A 26,718-nucleotide genomic window follows, 5' to 3' on the forward strand; every position below is an offset into this window, starting at 1 on the left:
TTGCTTAATTTCCAAAATTAAAAACAGATAATGAAAGATTTGAGTGAAATTTTCATAGGCAAACTTTAAACCCTGCAGAAGCAAAATCTTGACCCAAGCTGAGTTGGTGCCAAAATTCCCATTGGCTTGACTGAGGCCAAACTGGGATCAATTCCCGTATTGAAGGGTGAAACAGAGAGATACTCATACAAATAGAATAAATACATTTGCAAATTTACTTCTTCTGCCAAATTATCTGCTGAGACAATTTCTCTACCAGTTGTTAAATTTACCACTATGTAAAAAAGGTTCCCTGGGTGTAAAACCTGAGACAACACAACTGAGATTTGTGAGCTCCAAGTGAAACGGAGCATACCCTGCCCTTCACCTCTCAGTGTTTATTATGTTGTCAAACTAATGATTTCTAATTTCATAAAAAACAATAATAATAATTTCCCCCAACATCAAGCTACAGTGATTTTTTCCTCTCACCCTCTTCTATTTCTCAAGATACTGGAACGATATATTAAGATAATATAGCATGCAAATTAAATTCTACAAAAGCCCAGCCAAAAGGCTGCTTTAAAAAGCAGCGGTATGCAAAGGCGAGGACAGCTCTGTCCTCTCAGCCTACCCCGGTCTCACCCTGAGAATTTAAACCAAATTCAAATTCTTTTCTTGGCCGTGACTTAAAGGGAAGACTTATTTTTTTTGTTTTGCCAAGCAAAAACAAAAGTTTCCATCCCAGTAATTTCATTACTTCTTCTCTCCGAACACATGCAGGTTAATGATCAGACAAGAAATCTCATTTAATAACATAAAAAAAGTCAAGTGATTGGTTTCAGTTGCGAGATACTGATTTGGACATCCTAAATTTGTTTTGAGTCCAGTATCCAACTTCCAGCTCAATGCAACACACAACATTTACATCTTTAAAAAAAATTGTATTTTTAGTATTGCCAAAACACACATGCACTTTTACTTTCTTGGGAGAAAAATGTGTCTCTTGATTTGTTTCCAATCTGTGTGCTTTTGCCAGCACTAAAATGCCTGAAGAACCAAAATGAATAATCGTTAAGAGCATCGGCAATTAAAGCTGCAAATTTTAATCAATACATCTATTAATACAGATATATTTATCTTGGCCAGGAAAAATGTGCACATTTTCAAAGTCCTAAGCATACCTGGTCTGTTAAATTATTTGTTTCCCAGACTCAAGGAAATCCAATGTATATGGAAAATATATTATCAAACAGCCTTTAGTCTTTTTTTCGCTTCCAGTGATTTTTGTGGGACTGATATTTTTTATGTTCTTTCCCCAACTGCTGGTTACTAAATCCATTTCTTAACTTTCAATTTTCTTTTGTTTGTGTCATCAGGCTGCGAAACCGGAGGTCCCTGCCAAATCTAAACCACGGCAGTGTGCGATAGGCTCAAAATGTGAGTCATCGTGTATTTGGAGATTTGGGGTTTTTCAGCTATCAGCAGAGCACATCTCCAGTCCTGCGTCCAAGTTCGTATACACTGAGTATCTCATGATTTGCTAAAAGCAGATCTTCAGGTAGAGTTGCCAAGATCAAGAGACCCCCTAAAAGGATTGCAGGAGCCTGCTGTCATTAAACACTATCAAAGACACCATGTCCCAGTGTGGCCACAGGATGCTGGGATATATTTAAGTACCGTGGCTATTTTTGACCAGGGAATAAAGAAGGAATAGAGGAAAATTATCCATGAGGTGACAACAGATTAGCTACACAGTATATACTAGATTAATTTTCTGCATCTGTTTGTGGCAGTGGGGTTTAGAGGGTGCATTTCCAGCCCCAGGACCGGCCTCCTCTCCTGGGGCAGGCAGGGCCATGGAGCATTTCAGCAGGAGAAGCAGCAGCCCAGGCAAACAGCGTTCCTCCCTGCTCCATGCAAAGCTCCCCAGCACTCGTGCTGGGCGCTGCTCACCAGTGCCCTCGCCAAGCACAGCAGGGATGAGCGATGCCTATGGTGTTCTTGTTATACATGAAGCCTGTTTGTCACAACAAAACCCAGGTGACTGCTAACTGCTGTTGCTGTTGAATGAGACATCTATCTTTGTAAGTGAAGCCCAAAGATAACTTGTTCATTATTTAAACAAACTTGTGAAAAACGGGCACGTTTCCCCCCCCCCTTGACATTTACTCTATGTACTCTCAGGAATAGGTATCACCTCCTCGGCAAGGCCCCATCTGACTTCAGGGGGTGTGGGTGCTTGTGTGGGTGCAGTTGTACTCAAAAATTCTACCCCCAGCAGCACCATTTCCTTTCAGCAACAGATTTTCATTACAGGGATGCACTTGGGGATGTTACATCCAAGAGGACTTCCAGTATGTTTCAGAACCGCAAAAGCGCCAGGAGTGAGAAGGGGGGAAAAAAAAAAAGACTGGGCAGTCATTTGAATCAGTGAGTGACAGGCTGGGCCAGCTCTCTGTATACATTAATAAATTAGAATTTTAATTGTGTCTCTGACTGCAGGAGCTGCTCCAGTACTTTAATACGTACCAACAATTGGCTATGTTATGGAATCCGCTATGTGGCCTTCACTGTTGACCTCTGCAACACAATTCCCAGTCTGACTACGGAAACTGTTTGGTTTGATCCTTTCAACTTATTTGAATCCTGACAAATAAGCTCACAGCTGAAAGGTCAACACAGTCATATTTCATCCTCTGGAGCTATTCTTAAGACATCTGCACAACAAAGCACTTCTTTTAGTACCTGACACTGGACCTAGCCAGCACAATCTCTCATTAAAAATGTCCCCAGTGGAAGAGTCTATTAAAAGGCATATGGATCAGCTATGGATTTACCAAATAAAATATTTTTGAAAGCATTAATGTAGCGCTTTGGATTATGGCTCTCGACGCTGCCAATAAAACGTATATTTGCCCAATGACAAAATGCTTCATACTTTCCAAAAGAATAACAGCCCGGCTGTAAAGCACGAGGTGTTGTCCAGCAGCCGGAGCACAGGGGTGGGAGCCAGGAACTCATGAATCTTAATCCTACCTCTAAACCCAATTCCCTCTGTGATCCTAAGTGAGTCGCTTAACCCACATCCCTCAGTTTCCCAGTCCAGAACTGGGATAATGCTACTTACTTATCAGACTTTCCTTCTGGGGATGTTTTGGAGATTAGTATTTGCAAAATGCTTTGAAGATGAAATCACTACACCAAAGCTCGACGTTGTCCACGCTGGACCAAGGGCTGCAGTTAACAGCTATTCCTCACTCAGGCAAAACTCCCCTTGAAGTCCCCATCGGCTTTATTTGGGTAAGAACCACAGAATCGGGCCCTCTCACTTTACTGTCAAGGCCTCTAGCGATGTTGGCTTTACCTTCCATATTCTACTACATATTTAAAGAGCCTAGGATCCGTATTTTTGTAGGAAAATAATCTGAAGCACATATAAAAGACAAGAGAAGCAGCAATGCTGTCAGGGAGCTCATGGTAATAGTATATCAAACTAAAAAAAAAAAAAAAAAGTAGAAAGAGCAAAACAGACATGAGTTTGACAACGTGCTATGACAACAAGAGGAAAAAAAAAAAAATCCGGAAAGAATTTGGGGCTACAGAGGCTGAAGCATCAGATATAGAAGAGAGAGATAAGATAAATGTCCCAGCTACAGGGCTTTGTGCAACTGCAGCTGAACTGCTGCATTCAGGACCTTATTATCAAAAATCCACTGACATGCTACAATTGCAGAGAGCACTAATAAAAGCAATAACCAGCTGCAAACCAGCAAAGTGGTCAAGGGTCTGGAAGTGCCAGTTTACGAAATACATAAAGAACTAGATACATATAATTTGCCAAAACTGGCAAGTACATGTTAGTATCTCAGATGTTTGAGGAGTGTGAACACGAGGCAAGGCAAGGGACTGACTCAGTATTTATACAAGCAGTATTACTTGGAGCAAGAGGATGGAATTAAAGTGGTAAGTTCCTGAGCGTGTGCTTTGTTATGGAAAACTATCTGAAGGAAAATAATAGCAGTCCCACCATCCCATGGGATTTCTAACACTAGAATAGCAAAAAAAAAAAAAAAAAAAAAAAAAAAAAAAAAAAAAAAAAAAGAAAGGAAAATGTGATACATGACCTAATAGGTCTTTCTTGTCTTTAACTCCCCGTGATTTATCCCACAAGACTAGCAGAATGTACTCCAAAGCCCCATATGTGTGCATACATCTTCTGTTTGGGAACGCTGTATTGGTTTAAGCTCTCTGAATTCATAACAGCACAAAGCCCTCTAATATTTAGATTTTATTTCTGAAGATGTCCATAAATCAGCAGACAATAAAAGGGGAAAAAACACACCGATGATATGATATCCTAGTATTTCCCAATATCCTTGACACAGCAAATCAACGGTTTGAGTGAACACAGACTACAAATGGAACAGCAATCAAACAGAAATGTTAATGCAAATCTCCTATGCACACTGACACAGTAACAAAAGCTATTCCATTTTGTCATGATCCAACCCTACCAGATGCTAATAAAAGTACACGCTCACGATTTGTAAATATGCCACAGGCGGGACTTTCAAGAGCACCCAGCATCAATCCTCCTGCCACTTACACCAGCCACAGCCACTCTGTGGACACAGGGAGGAAGCTCCTGAAGGTTGCATCCCAGTGTTTGCATGGAAGACGCAGTTATTCAGCTTTTACAAGCCCCAGACCCTCACGGAGGCTCACAGGCTCCCCTTACCTGAAGGGCTGGCTGTTTGTCATTCCTCTTCGGAGACTTTAATCCACTAACTTGTTGCTGCTGCTGCTGCTGTTGCTGCTGCTGCTGCTGTTGCAGGAGAAGTTGTCGTGCCACCTGGAGAGCCTGTAGGGAGAAAGAGGTTGGAGAATTGAGTTCACAGCCAAGAGGGCACGGGTAGCTATACAAACAGCATACGGGCAAGGCAATCCCTGGTCATGGGCTACCGCCTCACTCCTGACGCACCTCCACTGAGGAAAGCAGTGGCTTCCACAAAAATAAACCTTGCATGCAATGGGGTGATAAACCACCACTGATTTCCCATTTTGACTAAGGAGAAAAACAGCACCAGCTGATGTTTGCCTCCTGGGTGGGAGCCTCAACAACCGCAGGAATCCTGATGGTGAGCTCCATAGAGGGGTTTTTGTCCCTGTGGAGCAGCTCACAGCCCTCCTCACTAATGGGCAGGCTCCTGTGCTTTCAGATTTCAGATGCCTCCTCTCCCAGCAGATCAGGTTGGGTTTACAGAGGAGGTCAGCTGTATATCAGTGTCTGTTCCCCAAGCACCAGAGAACATCAGGGAAGCTTCTGGAAGGCCATAGTGGGAGAAAGAGGAGAGGTAGCAGCAGGCAGAAACATGCTGAAGGCTGGGAAAGCTGCAAGGAGCTGGAGAGAATGCCAAGAAAAGCAGGGACAGCATTTCACCTCACCAAAATCCAAGCCTTGGACTTTGATGATCCTTGTGGGTCCTTTCCATCTCAGGATATTCCATGATCCTACAAAAATCACTGTCAGCTCATGATGGACCAGTTGTGGGGACTCAGTGGGAGGGGGCACAGCAGCCAAGGGACAGTGTGACAGTGGAGGGGCAAGGGACATGACCCTGAAGGCATCAGCAGGCAGGACGGGGGGGGATTATTGCAACATGTCATGCAAAGCAAAGGAAAAGAGTCCCTCAACACTGGAGCCTGCTGCTCTGCAAGGGCCGATTTCCCCATCAGGTGGGGAAAAGAAATCAAGAGGAGATAAAAGACAGAGGGAAAAGATGAGGAGCAAGTCCCTGCCCTGGCTTCCTGCTGGCTCCCCAGCCAGGGGACAGCAAGGATGATCCCTGCAAGACAGACTGTGGGACAGCTGAGGCTCTGCTGGCGAGACCCTAGCCTGCTGCTCCCAGAGGATTCACCAGCACCGGACTCGGGCCTCCTTGGTCTCCTTGGAGACGTTCAGTACATGTGTAGGTGGAAAAGTGGGAAGGCTGAAGACTTCATTAATGTAAAACAAGAAAAATAGTCCCTTTGCAAGATGCCTACATGGAAGGAGGGAAAAAGCCTTCCCCACTCCTACTGTGTATGTTCTCTGAGTGATTTAATTAATACCTATTTAATTAAGAAGTCAGATATGCTTGAGGTTTCACTTGCTCCTCCAAGTTGCAGAGCGTTTAATCTCAGCGCAGAACTGCTGGGAAAGGTTTGATATCAAGGTCTGCAAACTCGAATCCAGCCCCCCACCCACCAGCCCCCAATAAAACCTTGTTATTTTATGGCCTAGACCCATCTTTTTACTTTTGGAGAGACACTGGTCAGCTCAGCAGACTGAAAAACCACCACTGCTGACCAGGGCAAGTGAGGAGGAGAGACCTTATAATGCTTTGGCAAAAAGCCCTCCTTTCCAATTTAAGAACAAGTCTCCACTGGATCGGAAAAACTCTCTAAGGGTGCATGTGATTTCCAGCAGAGCTTGGTACGGTGCAGGTAAAATTAGATTTTGCATTTCAAGCTGGTCGGAGCTTAGTGCACCCATAACATCTCTAAATTGGTCCCTGAACCTGCAATGGGTGCAGGGAGCTGCTGGGCATGGCTCTGGGCTCACACACACAACCACCACCCCCACGATGGCGTACCATCAAGAACCAGAAATCCCTACAGCCTACCAAAGAATACAATGCAACAAAGGAAACCTTTATACAGAAAATGCTAAGGACGGTTAAAAAATACCTTATTTTTATTCAATTAACTTATTTAGCTGCTAAAGCATCTTCAAGGGTGGGCAGAGGCAGCAGAAATAAAACCTACAAGACTTAAGGGGATGGGTAACAAATACTCACCTATTTAACAGGGGTGTTGTATGGCTTATTTAATTAATGAATACTTGTAAAGCACTCTGAGCTGCTCAGACAAGAAGCTCTATACAGTACAAGCGCAACATATTATTATATATTATTAAGACTGGCTCTGCAGAAGAATAATTCCAGGTAAATGTGCAATCAAATGATCATTTTAGTTCCCAGTAATTAGACTCAATAGGCCAAAAAAACCACAGAAGCCTTTCTTTAATCATACACTAAACAATCAGAACATCCCTAACCTTTCAAGCTACAGCCTTTTTGAATAAAACATCATCAACTTATAGATATTATTCCAAAAAGAACCAGTCACCATATGTGTTGTCTCTTTGAAATACAGTTGCTATAGCAGACCCTGCATGCATTTCATGTGATATGATCATATTCTATCCGTTCTGGCAGCTGAGAGGTTGCACAATTAAATTGGCTGCCAGAAATTTTTGAAGATTCCCAGAACTAGTAGCCATACAAGAAATGCCTGCTCTCTACACTCAAGCTGGTCACAAAGCTCCATGCATCTTGGTGGGGTGGCCACTGCCACCATAAACCCCTACCATGACTGACCCCACACTAGTGAGGGTCTCTGGCTGTGGGGACAGGCTTGCACTGGCAGAGCTCTGCTGGAGTAAAGCCAGAGCTCTGTCCCTGCTCCAGTCCAGCTGCACAGCACCCACATCCCTCACACCCACCACTGTGAGGGTCTTCATTCAAGGTGACATCTACACCACCCCATTCCATGTCAGTTTGTCACCTGTCTTGGTGCAGACCTGGTGGGACCTGAGATGGCAAGAGGGTGGAGCAGGGTAGGAAGGAAAGGATTAGAAAGAATTAGAAAGAATAAAAGAGGGCTAGAGGGAACATCAGGGATACAAGCAGGCAGGATGGACATGAACATCAAAGGGAAAAACAAGGCAGATGCAAGTGAGGTGGCAACATGCTGACATTTCAGGCAATTGCAGCTTGAAATGGCATTTCCCACCTCTCCTCTCAAGATTTTGCTTTTTCATTTGCAAATAACTGACAGCAATAAAAGCTGAGCATCAGATGAGCTCAGGTTTAAGATGTGGAAGGTTGTTTATAGCTCAGGTATGGTTCTTACTGAGCGTCTGCATCAAGTAGCTACCATGTCCTTGGTGGTACAGTGAAGCCAGCAATCCCACATCCCTCTGCCTTTCTACTTCTCTCTGCTCAGCCTTTCCTCCCTCCTACCTCAGACCAAGTCCTGTCCTTGCCACTTCAAGCCTCATCCATACTCCTCACACATGACAGGACATGCACAAGAAAGACGGCTGGCTTGGGACACACTGACCCTCTCCTCTCACACGCAAAATACTTCAAGCCCGTTTGGAGTTTGCCTTCATGGAATTAACTTTGCTGATGTCAGTTCACACCCGGTGGACACCCATACAATCCAAGCCAACAAGCATCCCACCTCTACCCCCTTCCCTGGTTCCAGGCAGTGCCACTCCCGCACGGAGCTCATCCCTGGATGCCAGCGTGGGAGCCCTGCTGAGGCTGCCGGTGCTGCACAGTGCTCAGGCGAGGATAGACAGGGAAATTAATTTGAGTGAAGTCAGTCCCACAACCTTCATCAGCACGGAGATTCACAAGCAGGCCTGTACATTAATAAAGCTTCCTGTGGGAGTAGATGTTGCCTTTGATTTGCATGTGAATTCAATGCTAGTGAGAAGTGCCAGACTGTCAGACATGGAGACCAAAGTCTCTTATCTTTCCAAAAGCTTCTGTAGCAGTTTCCCCACATTTCCTTAATCATCTGCCTTGTCCTCAACTTACTGAACAGGCAGTAGAGAGTAAAGCTGGATTCAGTTCAACTCCTGCTGCTGCCAAGTCCTGAAACAAGGGTGCCAGGACTGTTTACTGCTAGCCAACAGCTCTTCTAACGCGGCCCTCTCCTCAGAAGCAGGTGCTCTGACATCTCCAAGCTCTTTTCACACATTCCTCCTCACTGCCGTAGATACATCCTAAATCTCCGCCACGTGCTTGCAAGTGAACAATTGCCAGGGGCCGTTAAAAACCCGCTCGTGTTTGTGCATCCAGACAACAGCGTGCTTCCTCATGAGATGGGCAGGTGGAGATGCCAAGAGCCCCCGAAACCACAGAGGTGCTTCAAATATCTGGGCCTGTAATTACCAGCAGCCACATTATCTGCGCTGCTCAAAGAGCCTGCAAGCCTGGACAAAGCTTCTTGGGACACCTAGAGACCCAGACACCAATCCTGGTCTCCAGCAGTGAATCACAGAACATCGGCAACCATCCTCCTCTCTGCACCGAAACACAAAGGGGAAATCCTCCCACTTACTGGAAAAAAAGAGAAAGGAAAGCATCCCCCAGCAAATGCATCTTCCATGGGTTTTGGTCACTATGAACATGGATTTGGAAGGACAACATCAGGGAAAGGCTGCCTACCAGCCAAGTCATCCTATGCTTAAATGCAAGATACAGTAAGTGAACTCCCAAGGTGTTTTCTTATCCATTAGGAAATCACCCAGACGTAAGAAGATTTTCTAGTGTAAAACAGAGATCAGTAAAAAGGCAACTGAAATACAGCACTTGAGAGACATTGCACAAACTTGGAATGGTATTTGAGAGTCAACACTGGGTGACACCTAACCCAGGAAAAATGTTAACAGTACATTAACTGTGAGATGAATCAAGCCTGTTTCATTCACAGAGTAAGTGGGAAACCCCACTGAAAAGCCCTCTCCCTGTGCTTAGGGAAGTGGCAACCATTTATTATTTCCCAACCACTTAAGCACCAGGAGGGGGAAAAAAAGTACACATTTGAGATGACCAAGACAATTTTATTGCAAGACAGACAAAACGTGACTTGTTTGCCCAGCTGTTGTTTGCCCAGAACACTGGGCACTGTTACCACCCCAGTTACTGTTGTAATTCGACATTTTCATGAAAGCACCTCGACCTTTCAGTTTCACCATCCTCTTTGGGCAAGCCCTGATGAAGGGTAAAAAGGCAGCCCTGCCTCTGACTTCATGTGGCCAGAAACTCCTGATGAGGGAACAGGGCTGGGGAAGGGAAATACACTGGAAAAAGAGGGTAGAACATTAAAAATAGACATGCTGCTTAAATGCCATATACTTGCTTACAGTGTCAGTACATAAGGAAAACAGAAACAGGATCCAGTCGCATGGAGCCTCTTGCTAACTTGTTCCACCACTGCAGCCAGTACAAGGCAGCAACACTCCAACTTTTTTCCATCATCCTATTCCTACTGAAGAAAAAGAGCTCCAGCTCCTCCCTTCCCATCTGCTCCAACTGGTATTAATATCAATCAGTTATTAATGAAATATGATGACCTACAGCTATAACAGGCCTGGCTCTAACGCCAAGAGAAGCTTGTTTCTGAACCTGAGGTTTATCAGGCATGGAAAGATCAATCCAGGGAACTTCAGGATATATGAAAGGTATGTACATGGGAGGGTGGGAAGATGAGCAACTGCCATGAGGATGCAAAAGAAAGGGTAGTCCTGCCTGGCTGCCAATTCCCAGGGCAGCTGTGCAGTAATGAATGGGCTGCCTCTGAAATGTCTGGATAAACATGCACCCAGAAGTTGCAAGGAGGGCACAAAACAAAATTACATGTGTTTTTACAGATTGCTAAGGATTCTGGGCATTTCCAGGTGGACAAGCCTGCTTATCGGGAAAGCAACTTGAGAAAAGAGGAAGGAAGAGTTCCCAGAAATCAGAGGTGGTCCCGCAGCCATCTGAAGTGTCCAAGCAATCAATCTGGAAAGTTAGTTGCCAGCCAATATCATACTCTTTCCATTATTTCAGTTATGGTCATTAAACATCAAAACAGAACAAAACAAGCAGAGAGGGATGAGAAGGGAGAAATTTTAAGGGCAAAATCTGCCCTTGGAGCAAACAAAACACTATGTTGGTCCCAGACTTCAGAAGCGAGACTTTGTGTGTTGACCTCTGACAGCTGTACCCCTACAAGCTACCACTGCTGCTCAACTTCCCCACTGAGGTTTGGGCAAAGCACGGCTTTGCAGCAGCAGGCATGCAGTTCTCCCGTTGTCTATTTCTCCCCAAATTTCATGCTGCCTTTAGGCACTGAGAAATCACCCGGTCAGCAGCTCCAGGCGCCTCTCCCAGCGGAGCATGGCCCACCTCCCAAAGGGCTTCTTGCTTCCCTTCAGTCTCACAAGGCAAGTACCTTTGTTTCTCCTGGGTGGGACGAGGGGGAATTTAGATTCAGCCAGCAATCTCTCTTCTTTCTCAGCTCCCATCTGTCCTCACACCCCGCTCCACTCCACAGCTGCTCCCAGCAGAGCGGCAAGATGCAGCTCTGAAGCTCGGAAGCCCGGATGCACCCGGGCTTCAGAGCTGCTTCATGTCTCTCCCACTCCTGCCTCCTCTACCTCCTCTCCTGCGACACTCTCTTCTCCTGGAGCAGCAGATGTAGAGGAGCGGTGGTAGGAGGCAGACACATTGGAGGGGAGCCCTGCTGCAGTTCTCCTCCGGCAGGCTCAGGAGCCGCACAATGTGTGGAAACCGGCGAGGAGCGGAGCAGTATGCAAAGGGAAAAAAATAAAAAATAGTGCAAAGCGACAGCAGTGGGTAGTGCTGTTCCTCTGGGAGGAACAGAACAGGGGGAGGTGAGATGAACCAACTAGAGAATAGGAAAGGAACCAAAATGAAGAGGAGGAATAAAATGTAGAAGATGCAAAAAAGAGAAGCAGATGTTCTTGCAGCACTTATTCCCTCTGACATTCGTGCCCAGCTCTTCCATCTTCCTCCAGAACTGGGAAATGAGCTGCTACATGCTCCCTTCCCCATTGCCACCACCCTGCCCCTGTGCCACACACAGAATGACACAAAGCCAAGAGCCCCAACATTGCTCTTGGCACCGCAGCAGGGAAGTTTGAGGATAGCTACAGACAGGACATGGGGCTCTGCTGTGGGACACAGCTAAGATGCAACATAACCTGGTGAAGCATTCTTGCTGTCCACTCTTCTCAACAGCCTTGGATTCAAACAACCCCCATCCCCATCTCATCCTCTATTTCCTTCTTTTATTAAATAATCCTCCTCCACCTACCCTGTTCCCAGCTCCACTGGTGCAGCAGAGGGATGCCCTGAGCCTGGGGAGATGCTGCTGGTTGTCTGTACCCAGCGCCTCACTTGGCTGCAGCAAATCTGCAAGGCTGGCTCCATCCAAGGGCTACCAGCCAGCTCGTCAAGCAGGGGAGCTTCAACAGCAATCCTTCACCCAATAAAATGGTCAGCTGGCCATGAAGGCTTTGCTTAGACACAGCAGACTGGTCTGGACAACTGACTAATGGGCGATTCCTATGCTGGAAAAAGAGAAGGGACCTGAGGTCCACATGCACAAACCCTGGCTCACATCCTGTCCCTGATGTGACAGGGGCAGACTTGGAGCAAGGGAGCTGGCAATGTGCCTCATGCTGAAACATCTCCTAGAATAGCTCAGTCATAAGGAAAGAAGATGAGTCTTTATTTTTCTTCCAGCAGGCTTAGCTTCTTTCCTCTGGAATAGATCCTGGCTACCAGTTAAGGAGATTCCCTCCAGAAAAAAGCACTGGAAACAGAAACCCTTTCTTCCAAACCCACAGGGTGGAGCTGCCTGTGTCCCAGCTCTGCTGCACTTCGTCCTCGTGGGCACTGAGGTTACTCCTGCCGGTGGGAGGACGAACGGACTCTATGCTGCTACCCTGCCATCCCACAGCCCATCCCATGGCTGCCAAGGTTCTTGTCTGTGAGGACCCAGAACCACACAGGGGGAAAACAGAGTTTGCCTCAAAAAAACCCCATTTTCTATTTTGTAATTTATTCACTAACTCCTCCAATTTCGGGGAAAAGGTGGGTGAGCTATTTTCTTCAATACTTGGAGACACTACAGGGATGAAGGGGGCAGGCAGCAAGGGACAGCAGGGTGAGAGATCAACCTCAGCCAACACTGGGAACTTGCAAACCCTGAACCAGCTACAACAGTGACAACGGCTACAAAAATCCCTTTTTTGAAGCATAAATGAAATCCTCAGGCGGCTACACCACAAAAACACCTTCTGTCCCCCTCTTTTAAAGAGTCACAGTCAGGACTCATCAAAGCCACTTATAAAGTATCTGGCAAAAAGATCCCAAACATTAAAAATGGTTCTCTTTATTTTGGCATGCCAAGACTCACAGCATGTAGAGGTCTGTACCAGCAAGAAAGGAGGGATGGGCCAACACATCCTGGTAAAATGAGAAAGGATACAAATCTTGGCTCCCCGTTCAAACTGAACCAGAACTGAACTGTGCCTGAGTGATGAAAAAAATCTTATGGGATTTTCAGCTCGTTTCTGTAGGCTCGAGATCAGATTCTGAACTACTGTGTTTATCCAAAAGTGAACCAGACCTTTGAATATTTGGAGGAGTATTCACTGCTGAGCCACGTTTTTCTTGGATGTCAAAAGCACGGGAAGTTCTCATATTTTTTAATAGAGAAGAGAAGAGGGATAAGGTGCGGGGGGAGAAGGAAGAGGGCCTTTTTGTTGCTACGACATAAATAGTATATTGCATACAGCTGCTTGCGCGCTTCCCTGTGTGGTCAACAAAACAGGGAACATATTTTAAGCTTGTTTTCCAAAACACTGCATGACAAACTTGTACTCAGAGGCCCATGAAATACGGCCCCTGACAGTGGACATCTCGCCACGCTCCATCAGATACTCGCTGCTGTTGGGTGAATGAAGGAAGCAAAACATTGGGACAGCCCAAAACACGAAAACTAAGGCTGCAAATCACATCTCTGCACTTCTATGGCATAATCTAATTTAGAACAGCTTGTAAAAACCTTAATTTTAACAGATCCTGGTAAAGCAAAAATAGGCGAGGTTCAGATGGAGGAGACAAAAATGATTAGAGGCCTCAGCAGATACTAGGCAAGATTGATAAGGGTGGGAGTGTTTAGCTTAGCAAGAGATGAGTAAGAGGGGAGATGATAACAAGTACACAAATTGTGACTTGGCCTGAGAGGGTACATCTGGTACTTTTGCCATTTCTCATAATGCAAGAAAAAGGGGACACTGAATGAAGTCAGGAAGCAACAATCACCCAAAAAAATTAAAGCAGATAAAATGATTTTTTTTTTCCCCTTCTTAATACACAACTCATAATTACTCTCTGGAACTTACTGTCACAAGATATCACCAGGGCCAAGAGCATGGGGAGGATGCAAAGAAAGGATTAGACACTTGCAGTGATAGTCATGAGAGCATTTACAGCATTTACCTTCGGAAAGACAGAAATAGAAATCAAGGTACAAATGTTTATGCTTCAGGGCACGAACCAACCTTCAATTGCTGGAGGCTGGGAGGACACTTTCCCGCATGGACAGGTCCTTCACCGGCTTCTGCCCAAGGACTTCAGCCAGGGCTGGAGAGGTCCAACAGGATGCAATTGCTCCTGCTCCTCTGTCTTTCCACGTACCTCAGTCCTGCACCTCTGATCCCAAAGCCCATTCCTCAGCCCACCCTGAGCCTCCTCAACCCTCAGGGAGCTTCTGGGAAAGGGGGGCCAGCCATGTGCATCAGCCCAGCCCCTGTCCATGTCACCTGGCCCCAAGCTGCTCATTTCCTCTTTCTTCTTCACATCACATTTAAGTTTCAGGTCCTTATTTTGCCAGCCCTTCCTCTCCCTGCTATTTCGACTGCCATTTTTTCTCCCTCAAACCTAAACCCCCAGCTCCAGCCCCTGCCATCCACTTGGGCTCTTCAGGTAGTGCTGACCCCCTGGAGCCAGAAGGCGAAGCATCCACCTCCTCCTGCCCAGACCCACCAGGAATGGACAAGCTCGAACGCAACTTCAAGATGTCAGGCAAATTTTCCCTTTCTCGATGTGAAGCCATTCCTCAGAGGAAAGCCACATCCCTGAGGAGGAGGAGGACCCTCCTGCCGATCCGGCACCTGCGGGGCAGCGGCAGTCAGGCGCTATTATGGACCGCAGAGCTCATCAACGCGCTGGAACTGACATGCGACTTGGGGAGACAAAGAGAGATTCTGAAAGCAAGTCAGTCTATTAAATTTATACCTACCTGCACAATGTGAAGCAAACCACATCTCAGTTTCCTTTCATGTGCATGACAGTCTTAACTTGTTTCTTTTAATCCCATAAAAGCAGCTAAAGCATGCAACATGCTTCCCGGAGATGAGGCAAACCTGTATTTTACTTCCTGACAGTGATTTAGTTTATAGGGTGTTGTTTTGGTTTTTTTTTTTTTTTTCCAGGGAAGATAATGAACATCGTCCAAAGCTGGTATTATAAAGGAAACACTACACACTACATGCTAGACACCTGGCATTTAAAAGAGAATCCCATAAATTGACACCGTCTGTAACGGACCAAACACAGCTGCAACCCCTTGCGCTGCACAGACACCGGCACTGGAGGCTGGAAGATCCCAGCATCTCTCGCCAAGGTTTTCTTTGGAAATCAGCACCCTTCTGAAAAATCAAAGCACCTCTCGTTGAGTCAGTCACACCCCAAGTAGGTCCAGGGGGATGACCAGGGCTGTGTGACTACGCAATAAATCCAGCAAATCCAAAGGGCCGAAGCAGTAATCCATGGAAACGTTCCAGGCAAGAGGGGGGGGTTTAAGTGCCTTTAATTCCCAGCTGCAAGCCCAACAAGCTGCCAGAAGGCGGAGACCACTGAACACAAGGGGTTAATGGCCTTGCTGAAGAAAATGATCCACATAATTTCCTTTTATCATAAAACAATACGTTTATTATTTTCTGTGTATCTGTTAAAGGGCATGGCCTTCTGAGTGGAAAACAAAACACAGCTTGGTCACATGTTTATTTGCTTCAGCTACTCCCTTTCCCTTCTGATAAATAATCAAACATGCCATCCAGAAAAAACAAAACCAGTGAGCTGGGAAATTTGATGGTCATCAAATAGACTAAGATACCAAGAAAAGCAGCCCACTGTTCCCACAGAGAGTTTTCTGCCCCACACCTACACTAACATCTGAGTAAATAACTTCAGTCACTCTTTCCATTTTCCCCATGCAATTACTCCTACTGTTAAACAAATTGTCCTTAAGGCAGTTGCAAACACCATTTTTTTTCTGCGAAGTAGAACAACTTCTGAACATTAAAAAGCCAGACTAGCAATATATTTTCAAAATATGTTTGTTGTACTTGCGGTTTGGCTGAACACACAGCTTGATTTCTCTCTCTCTTGCTCTCTTTTCTAGGAAGATGGGGGTTTAAGGTTTAAAATTTTAAAGACTATTTGAATCTTGGAGCAGCAGGAAAAGCCTCAAGGAGGATGGGTTTTCTCCATAGGGCAGGCAGCATATTTTCCATTTTCTCTTATGTTTCACACTACACAAGCACCACGAATGCTTGCCAAAAAAAAAAAAAAAGTTACCTGCTATTTCAGTGAACTTTTGCAGGGGGGAGAAACCACTGAGAAATATCAAGCATTTTTTTAAGTCACTTGAACAGAGGGGGAAAAATCCAGCATCTGTGTTGTGACATGGATTACCCAGAGGATCTACACTATCTTCCAACAACCCCTGAAGACCATTCATACAACAATCATTAATACTGAAAAACTGCAGAGAAAATCCCTCACGTGAGAAGTTAACAACCATTACCCGGCGTGAGCACGTTTTCCCTTTCCTTTTGTAGTACCACAGGTCTAAACAATAGTCATATGAATGAGATAATAGCCATGCTTGTCTCAGCAGCCTGATTTTTATTAGCATGAAATTGGTACAAATATTAGCGAGGCTGGTTCGCATGCGGTGCCAGAACCACGATGCAAACAATTTGTGGAAAACAAAAAAGCGACTTGGTGGGTTTGTGCCACTTCTGCTGCCCAGAGCAGCAGCCACGTTTCCCTTTCTTGGGGGGGTTTGTTGTTTAGGTATTTTTGGCACTTGTGCAGGGAGAAGCTGCAACACCCGGCGAGCAGCAGGGACGGCTGCTCCCGTGCCAGAGGGACATCGCAAGGTGACGAGCACCCCAAAAAAGGACTCGGTCCTCCTTTGGTTCTCCAAAGCCATGCCAAAAACCCCACCCTTGTCAACACCGCAGTAAACAACCTGAACTAGCTGCTTTTGCTTCAAACCAAAGCAATTCCCCTCTCCTGTGCTCCAAGCTGCCTGCGCAAGGCAGCGCATTAAAAGTTCAGCCCTGCCTGCACGCTCCTTTCCTCTGAGCGCTCGCAGAGAAAATGAAGAGTTTAACAGAGTGAGCTCTTACTGTCTGCCTTTAGATTTCCGTCTTCGCGCTGGAGATGTTTCTGGCTGTTTCTGTGAAGCGGGGGCTGAAGAATGGTAAAAAGATGTTTGAATAAACAGGAAGTGCCGTGCAGCCGGAGCACAGGCTGGAGGGAGACGCTGGAGCACTGCCCTTCGCGGCAGCCACCGGGCTCTGCCTCCACAGTAGCAACCTCTGCTTTTACTAAATGACAAAGAAACCGCAAAGCATTCCTTCCCTAATTCTTCCCTTGCGAAGTGGTGAGATCAGCCGGAGCTCACAGGTAATCTCAAAGTTGGGTTTAGCACTACACCAGGAACAAAAATCTAGCGATTCTGCACTATTAAACCTCCCCCATCTGTGAGCAGAAACAGGCAGAACTAATTATGTCCCCAACTAGACCAAACAGCAGCGAGAAGCACACCTCGCTTCTGTATCTAGGCAAATTCGGATTTGCACGGAAGTCCAGCCAAGCTTGACGTTCCTACCCCTCGACAGTGCTGTGACTTGCTCTGGAAACCGGCTCGGGAGGCTGGCCGGGCTGCAGAGCTGTTTTCTCTAACTGCGTGAACTGAAATATAAACAACCGCCCAAAAAATACAACTTGTCTCGGGCGCAGGGACTTGCATCCAGCATCTCCGAAAGCGTAACTTCAGCATTCCAGCAGATGCCACCCCTCCTTCCTTGTCTCCTTCCCCTCCCTAAAACAAACTACCTATTTAACTGGAGATGACTAACTAACCGTCTCCCCACCCAATTATCAAAGCCCTGTCTGCTGTCATATTGGTGACATGACACAGATATTGTCAAGAAAAAGTAAACTGGGGCTGGCACTCGAAGGCAGCTCGTGAAGAGATGAGCAGTCGAACAGCCATATTCAATAAAAAAGAGGAACAGGATTCCTTTAGAAAATCTATTGCTGTTGTGGCAACGTGCTGCTGCCACTGAAGGGACTGATTTGTTATTTAGCATGTAGTCTTGGACTGTCTGTCATTCTGGGTGCTAATGCTCTGCTAAAATAACTCATTGGGAGCTGTCAGTGGGATGTTTACATAGGCCCCCAATCTTTTCTTCATACAAGGAAATTTTTTACTGGAATTCATCTTCTTTTGATCTCACATTCAAAGCAACAGCAGCTTGATAGACATGCAAGTCTGAAAGCAAATCCAGACGCTGAAGATAAACCGCCAGAGTATGACAGGCAGGAGCATCTAAAGCTTATAAAAATGAAGAGAACAGCATGTCGTCTGAGTATTACAATAGCAGAAATCAAGAGACATATTAGGTGGAACTGATCAGCCACAAAAACAGTTCAAAAGGCAGATCATAGAAACAGAAGACTAAGCTAGAAAAAAAATAAAATTGGAAAGATCTGCTTTACAGAGGCATCACCTCCTTTCTGAGCACCGCGGCGTTTCCGCTCCAGCATGTAAACTTAAGGGGAAAAAAAGAACAGGGCTGGTGCTGTCTCTACTAACTCAGCAGTTCTTACCTTCAACTCACCAATTAATTTGCCGAGTGTACGTTTCAATTACATGTTATTCAAAGTGAAATAAAAATAGGACACTGTGCCACTCGCATCTATAGCCCAGCCCTCCCCAACACCACAGGGATGGGGAGTTGGTGCCTCTTTGTTAGCAACTGCATCCCCCAGCAAGGTGCAAAAGGGGCCCTGGCCTGAGCCCCTGCCACCATTTTAGCCTGCTCATCTTTCAAAGGACTGAATCTTGGGATGCTCCTGAGCTCTTCCTCTGCCACCAGTGGAGAAATATTAGTTCAGAAGGTAATTTTATTTAAATTAAATTATGTGTGCCACAGAGTCCACAGCTATGTTCTGAAGGCGACACTTGCCGGGAAACAGTTGCTGAAACTTTCTCTAGAAACCCATACATTTTTAATTTTTCTTCCCCAAATAAGCTTCTTATTCTAATTGAAGTCAGCAAATATAATGAAAAAGTAATTCTCAAACAATTTTGTACTTAGAGCTGTTTGTTAACAAACACTGAACGAGCAGCAGTGTTAGGTTAAAGGGCAGCAGGATTCCACATTATAATTTAGCCTGCGGTTATTTCTGATTAAGAACACCCTCCGGGATGGCAAAGCAAGATCTTCTCTTGCAGCAGGCATAGCTTTTAAAATTAGCCTCCTTGCAATAATAAAACCAACAGGAAAACTGTGGATTTAAAACTGTATTAACCAATTTGAAGTGGTGCAATCAGTTTATGTCTTGCTTTCTGCAAACCACTGTTCCCTGCCTTAGTCAAGTTTCAAATGTAAAAATGCTGCCTGGATTCTGAAACTGTTGTAAGAAAGTCACCTTCTGTCATGCTTATGTAGCTATCTAATGTGCTAAAGGCTGATTATTTATCTTTAAACTGTACTAGTTTAATCTTTTAAGGTCACCACTAATCTGCTCCAACCTTTTAAAAAATAGCAGCTTTCAAGACTTACTGCTGGAATCACTAAACTCTGAGCTGAATGTCATTGTAAGGGATACATTAGCCAGAGTGAGTGTAGTTTTACAATGTAAACACCAAATATAAATCCCCACCTAAATGAGAAGAAAAGTATGATGTCCCTGCCAGGAGAAATACCAGTAAATAAGACCAATGCCATATTATTCCACACAAATATCGTTACAAATCATGTTGCTATTTATTTCTCCTCCCCCTCCTTTCCCAGTACAAAACTTGGGTATAATTTAAAGATCATTAGGTGGGGTTTTTTTATCTTTTCCTTTTCTCAGCAGCAACTTTGCCTGCCTGCTGCGAAGCCTCCTGACCACATTTGGAAGTTGTTGTAAAGTCCAAATCTCCCTCACAGGTTATTTGTGTGCTTGTGCTGCACAGCAGCCTTTTATACTCTTCTTTTTACTTTTCCCCTAGACTTCTTCTGGACTTGAATGTCACAGTAGACCTTGAATGTGAAATGGCTTCAAGCTAATTGCTTTAATTGCTTGAAGATGTGCAGGCAGGTGAAACCTGATCCCCTTGGCCATTGTAGAGACCAGGAACAACACAGGAATGTTTACATAGTGGTTTGAGTTTAATAGACAGTAGAGCTGAGTTTCAGACAGCTAGCAAAAACACAGCTAATAGGTGACCTCTTAATGTAGTCCTCCTTTTTAAAAACAAAATACAATTTCATTTTATATAAGGCAATGTCCCTAAATGCCAAGGTTATCTGCTTGACTTTTTGAGTGAGCATGCACTGCGTTGCACCTGACATTAATACCAGAAACTCTATCCTGAATGCATTTCCCTCTACCTTAAAACAAAAAGCACTTTATGTGTCAGTCACCTTACAAACAGATTAGAGCTGGATGGGGTTTCCTCGTAAGTGCAGTCATTTTAATTTAAAATTGAGTGTTTTTCACCACTGTCATACTCCTTCCCCCTTCTCCCCTGGGCACTCCTACCCTCTGGTGGGCACCGGCACAAGCCCTTGGAGGGGTCTTCTGGAAAGGCCAAGTACTTTTACTGCTTTTTCCAGAGCTTCCAGTACATTCCAGTACATCACCACACTGTGAAGATACAGACTAGCTGTGATGCACTTCTGCAAAGGCACAGCTTGGTTTCACACACGGCATAAATTCAGCAGCTCTTCCGCAGGCAAAACTCTCCTGACTGAGAACTGCAGCATTTGGGGTCACTGACGATCAGGTTTGCTTTCCAAGAATCATGAGGTAAGTAAAACACACTTGAAACCAGCCAAAGACCAGTGAGCAGGTACAGCACAAGTGTAAAAAGCAAAGACTGAATTTGGCAGCAGTGGTAGCATAAAGGTATTTACTGTAGGTCTAGTCCAAGAAACAAACACTGAAAACAGGTAATACCAAATAGTCACTTTCCTGGCGCAGGCACTTCAAGTTTTGTTGCCAAGCCTAAAAAACAGTTAAAACCACTTGTATTGAGTGAATACCAGCCGACAAATGACATATGTTGTATCCCAGACATAAAAGAATAAATAAAATAACATATTTGGAGGAAGGAAAAAGGAAAGGCAATTGGAGACATAAGACTGGAAAAAGCACAAGCACACTGAGGCAGAGGAGATACAAACTAACGTGTATTTGATACGAACGAGTAAGGAAAGCAATTCCCTGCCACACAGCCCTGCAAATAAAGTCTGATTGTGGCAATTCCACTCAAAAAGTTTCAAATTCTCTAGTACTTTATGCTGGAGCTACCAACCCCTTGAACAGAAGCAAACAGAAGCAGGAGGGAGGCTGCTCCAGCCACTCTGGATGCATCTGTGGCTCCCAGGAAGACAATAGACACTGGCTGCTCTGCTCTACCTTGCCTGTTATTCCCAATCCTCTGAAGCAAATGAGTAACTGATCTTAAATAATACAGAACAAAGGGAACAATAGGAGCTGGAAAGCAAGCTGGGATACTTGGGAACATGCCTCTTTCTTTTGAGAGAGAATCTCGCCAGCACACATGCACACACTGAGTTACAGAAACACAGAAGTTGTTGTCCTGTGCTGTCCCCTGTCCCCACCCCCCAACAACCTCCTTAAAAGCTCAAATTCCAGCCACTGTGGGGTTTTAATAGATTTTTTCTGTATGGCCTGAAAGATTAAGAAAAAAAGGAGAAAGTTCAGAATAGGAAAAAAAAAAAAAAAATAGAACAGTGTCAATTTAAAGATTTAGTATAAACTAGTCCAAGCCTGTGGGAGGAACGCTAAGTGGAAAAAGTAAACACGGTCCCCCCAAGAAGTTCCCCTGGAAGCCGAGCAGGCAGCCAGTGCCTGGTACCCGCTGCCCCGCGCCCGGGGAGGTCAGCCCAGCTATGCTAAACTGACAGGTTCAGTTTACAGCAGGCCAGCACTTTGTTTGGATATACTGGCCTTGCTCACCGCCAGCTTAACAACAGATGGCTCGAAAACTTTCATTATGTTGCAGAGGGCTGAACTGCAAACAATCGGGAAAACTGTGAAAAGTTTAACTCCCTGCAAGCCGAGCGGGGAAGCGCTGTCCTCGCCAGCCGGCGTCTCCTCCCGCCCCGGCCATGGGCGCCTTTAAATTAATTAAAGCGGGATGGGATGATTAATCATACCTGCGCACGGTCCTGGGGATGCCTGGGAAAAAGAATTTGCGATTTGACAAGGTCATTTCAATAAAAGTAGCATACCAGGAGAAAATGGACTTTGACGGATTGCAAAGCTGATTTTAAACCTTCCTCAAGCCTCTGGCTCTAGGAAAGTTATAGAAAGTTTCTGCAGTAATCCTCCAATTGGGGTTTATCAGGAGCTTTCTGATGAGTGTTCTTCCATCCACAGAAATAGAGCCTCCATTCCTCAAATTCCCACTTCAAACTTTCGCCCTCCATGGCAAGAGAAGGCCACCAAATAATCTAACATGCAGATCTGAATATGATTTATCCAAATCTGTGTATAATTTAAATATTCATCGAACTGATTTGATTCATATGCACCCTAATATCTTTTAACGCTCTAAGGCAGGTTATAAATGCACCTTCCGAGGTTTAATTCAATTGACAGTCTTATATACATCTCATCACTGAAAACGCATTATTTTATATTATTCAAGAAATGAACAAATCTGTTTTCCACAAATGTATTTTAAAAGCGACTCTTTCCTGTTATTGAAAGAAAATTGTGTTTATTACTCCTTTAGCATAGTGTAAACTCATAAACGTCAACAGAGAGTACAAGGAAAACTGTCAACTAAATATTGTTTCCTTCATGAGCTGCTCTTCCAAGTCAATTACGCCTTTCAACTTCTGGGGCATTGTATGATAAACTGGCAGTAAAAATCATTCACATTAATATACCATGGTGCCTTGCCTGCAAAAGGTAATTAAAGAAGTAAATGACTCATAAGAATAGACATATTAGCTGCAAAATGAAAGGCAACTGAGCTGCCACATGAAAATATGTACCATTAAGATACTGCATTTTCATATTCCTGTAATCAGCTTCAGTAGACTAATGCTTATTTAATCCAGTTCTCGCCTAAGTCCATCAACAACTGTTTTTTGCTGTTTTCTCCTTGACTGAACATTATGTGTGCAGGTTTGGAATAAATACTGCAATAAGATTTTTGCATAGTCAATTGAAGAACAGGTTTTTTATCTTTTAAAAACTATTTTTCTTTCCCACCAAGAGGAATACAGCAGAGAAGGATACCAAGAAACCTCACATTTCACGGGGTTCTTTCCATGCCAATACGTTTTGAGTGTAATATATACCCTGGTCTAGCATTTACCATTTTGATTTGTGAAATACAGCAGGAAATCAAGCCTCATCTTCCAACTTTCCTGTTCTTCATATGGGAAAGGGTTTTCCATGTTAATGCATGTTTTCATTAGGGTTAGAAAAATTAGACAGGTTTTCCCTTTCTTAAGTCTTTGATACAAGGTGGGGCAAGGACAGGAATGGGCCCTGCTGGATTTGTGGAGGAGATGGAGCTGCAGGCTGGGGAGCCTCAGGGGCATCACCCCCAACCATCTGCTCTGCCCAGCCCAGCCTAGCCTCAACTGACAAGACCCAAACTCCAAACCCACACAGGCGCCATCCTGGCATCCCACCTTGGCAGCAGAACCGCCAAGCTCATCACAACATGCTCCTGATTTTTGGGAAGGGCCATTGCTGGGAACTCACCCTGCGGTGCACATCTCGGTGCACAACTCAGCCCACCCTGTTTCTGTAGCCACCACATAAACCAAAGCCTTCTGGTGAAGGGTCTTGCTTAGAACTTCACAAGCCCATCCTTCTCCTCCCAAGGGGATGACAGGGAAATGGTAAAATTCAGGGAACAAAGTACACTTGTCTCCAAAAGAAAACACCCTGCAAAATACTCAAACATTTATAGCTCATCCTGTTTGCGAGGAGTAATTAAAATATTCTTTTCATCACAATAATAGCTCTGTAAGGCCAAGATCCAAACTGCTTTTGACTGCACAGCTCTCACAATTATTTCATTTTCTAAAGTATGGGGTGGAGTGAACTCCAGTATCTCAGCAATTGCTACGGTGCTCTGTTGACAAATGCTGACTTTCCTAAATGGCAGACGCCGTGTATGTACCATCCCTCCTTTATTTATTGTGCCCGACACAGGTTTATCCTTGCAAAAAGAGATTTTTCAATAAAAATCTTCACACATTGCTTCGCAACCTGCATTATATGTTGCTTATTTATCACTATCAGTACGAAATAGTGTAAGACTTAAAATGTAGGATCAATCATTATTTAAACTGTATTATTGCTTCTCCATTTGAGCAGACATCACTTTGTACCCACAATTAATGAGCTCTAGTCCTTTTTCTAATTAAGGAACAAAGGTTCTTGTGTGCAGAGTATAGAGTGACACTGTCTAGAGAACACACATTTAAATAGAAGAGAATCCTTCTAATTACCTTACAATAGGATTTTTCATATCCAGGAACATAATAGGATCAAGAAATTAGAGCATTTCCAACAGCATTTACAAATAAGTCATTACGAAACACTGTGAAAAGGTAATAACGGATCCCTAAAAACAAGGGGACCTTATGGACACTAGTGCCTAACACTTCCATATTTATAGAATTAACCTTTGAGCATTGATACAGGGAAGATGCAACACAGAAATTATTTTACAGATGTGTATACAAAGAGATAAATCCAAAAAAAATGAGGAGTCAGCTATTAGAGCCTAAACCACTTTAGGCTCACACAGATTAGGATCCAAACACGTAATTAAGAAAGTCAGAAAGGTAACCTCACTTTATCCAGTAATTAGGGCTGTTAGAAATCAGATACTGTCTCTTAAAAGTGTTACAAATACACGGCACTACTAAATAACCTGCACTGCTGGGAAAGTATACTCGCTATCAAGGGCAAAGCTGCTATACACTGAGGTAACAGTAAATGACAGACTGTTGTTCAAGTCCATTAGCTGCTATGTGATAGGAGCACATTCACTAGCACACGACCTGTGAAAAATCTTAGATCTCTTTAAATCTTTGAATTGGATTGCTGCATTAATTCTTAAGAACTGCAATCCTTCAACCAAGTCAAATTACCCTCATTAACAGGGGAAAAACTGCCTCTGCAATAAGTTTAAAAAAAAGAGATATTTATTACCTATAATCACTTTCACGTACTTCACCTGGAAGTGTGACAAACTGGGACAACAACTTCAGAGGCTGGCACCAGTTCAGCTGCTGGTGGGGCCGGGGTGGAGGGGACGTGCCGTGCACGTGTCACCCTCTGTGCCTGTGCGCCCCTGCACCGACATTCAGCGTGAATACGTGTGCTTCTTGGGGAAAAACCTCAATGAATGTTCTAAGAAAAGAAAAATCGCTAAGAAAAAGCACAGGCACTGAAGCAATCTGTGTGTGTGTGCGCCACTGAAATAACCGCAAAAGAGGAGGGGAAATTCTTCAGTTATTCAAGGCTTGATTAGAACACTACTTCATAATTAGGCATGTTACAAGTATTGTCATCGACCAGAAAATTCATGTACTAACTCAAAGGTCTCAGAAGCTGGCTCAAGCCTTCTATTCATTAACAACATCTGCTATTAATGTTTAACCCTCATAAACTTGCACCAAACATTCAGCATTCAACTAAGCTTAAAAATAAATATTTTGTTGTGCTGTTTTATCTGGGTGGTGATCTGCTCAGTTCTGCAGATATCAAGAACCACTACAACGGCCAGAGAGATAACAGACAAATATTTGGTCATTGTTGAGAAGATGCTATTTCTTTCTCCAGTCACTGCTTCTCTGCACTTCAGATGCTACAGATCCCGAGCCAGGCCAGTGCAGCACAATAAACAGCAATGCAGACATACAGATATACATGCACCTATATGATGGTATGAATCATTGATTTTGAAGATGAAACTCCTGAGAACAATTTTCTGGACAAGTGTTCTAAAGGACCCTCTGTTTAAATTTTTTCTAATTTAAAAATGAGCATTCCCGGGACAAAAGATTCCCTGAGAAATGGGGAGCCAAGTAAGACCAGGATCCAGCAATGAGAAACAGAGCGTTTCATCTTTGTTTTACTGCTGTGAGTCCAGATGAGAGCCCTGATCTTGCAGTCAGATCCTAATGGGCAGATCCTTGGAAGAGTCTTTGGAAAGACTCATTTCCACCGGTGTGGTTTTAATGTAAGCGTTGCAATCTGCTCGTGCAGGCTCATTTACAGCGTGGAGACAGAGCTAAGTGGTGAGCTAATGCGACCCTCTAATGACTCCTGCAAGCGCATCCGGACATCCCCCGTCCCTGTCCCTCTTCCCGCAGATGGATGTCGGTAGCACAGTCCCTGCCAGGCCCATCCTGGCTCGCAGGGGCAGCCCTGGAGCGCTGGCAGGCAGCTCCCACAGCTCCCTGCCTTCCCGGCTCCCTCCTGCCCGCACCGACCCAGCCAACCCCTGTGCAAACCGACCCCCAAGTCTCCACAGAGCCTGGAATTCCAGCATCACGCGGGCAAAGATCCCGCCTGCGCTCATCTCACCATCATTTCTAATCTGCAGCAACGCCAACATACAAACCAAGCCACAAAAGTAATGAAAAATACAGCTCTTTTTGTCTTCAAACATGACATTCATGGCGGATTCACTGTCTGCATGTTGCAGCACGCTCTATTCTTAGCACCGTGCCTTTTA

General features: G+C 44.6%; 1 protein-coding gene across 16 annotated transcripts in view; it reads right to left on the reverse strand.

Annotated features, from left to right (window-relative positions):
* Positions 1–26,718, reverse strand: part of FOXP1 (forkhead box P1) — a 383,611-nt gene that overhangs the window by 108,220 nt on the left and 248,673 nt on the right. For 14 of the 16 annotated variants that reach the window (XM_039559317.1, XM_039559316.1, XM_039559318.1 and 11 more), the window contains one exon: positions 4,721–4,843. In XM_039559317.1, coding sequence (XP_039415251.1) covers positions 4,721–4,843 — 123 coding nt within the window. Of the gene's footprint in view, positions 1–4,720; positions 4,844–11,037; positions 11,060–17,098; positions 17,191–26,718 lie in introns of those variants that run through there. The other 2 variants (XM_019280354.3, XM_019280356.3) reach the window with 2 other exon arrangements.

Source organism: Corvus cornix, chromosome 12, assembly GCF_000738735.6.
Source record: "Corvus cornix cornix isolate S_Up_H32 chromosome 12, ASM73873v5, whole genome shotgun sequence".
Classification (NCBI taxonomy): domain Eukaryota; kingdom Metazoa; phylum Chordata; class Aves; order Passeriformes; family Corvidae; genus Corvus; species Corvus cornix.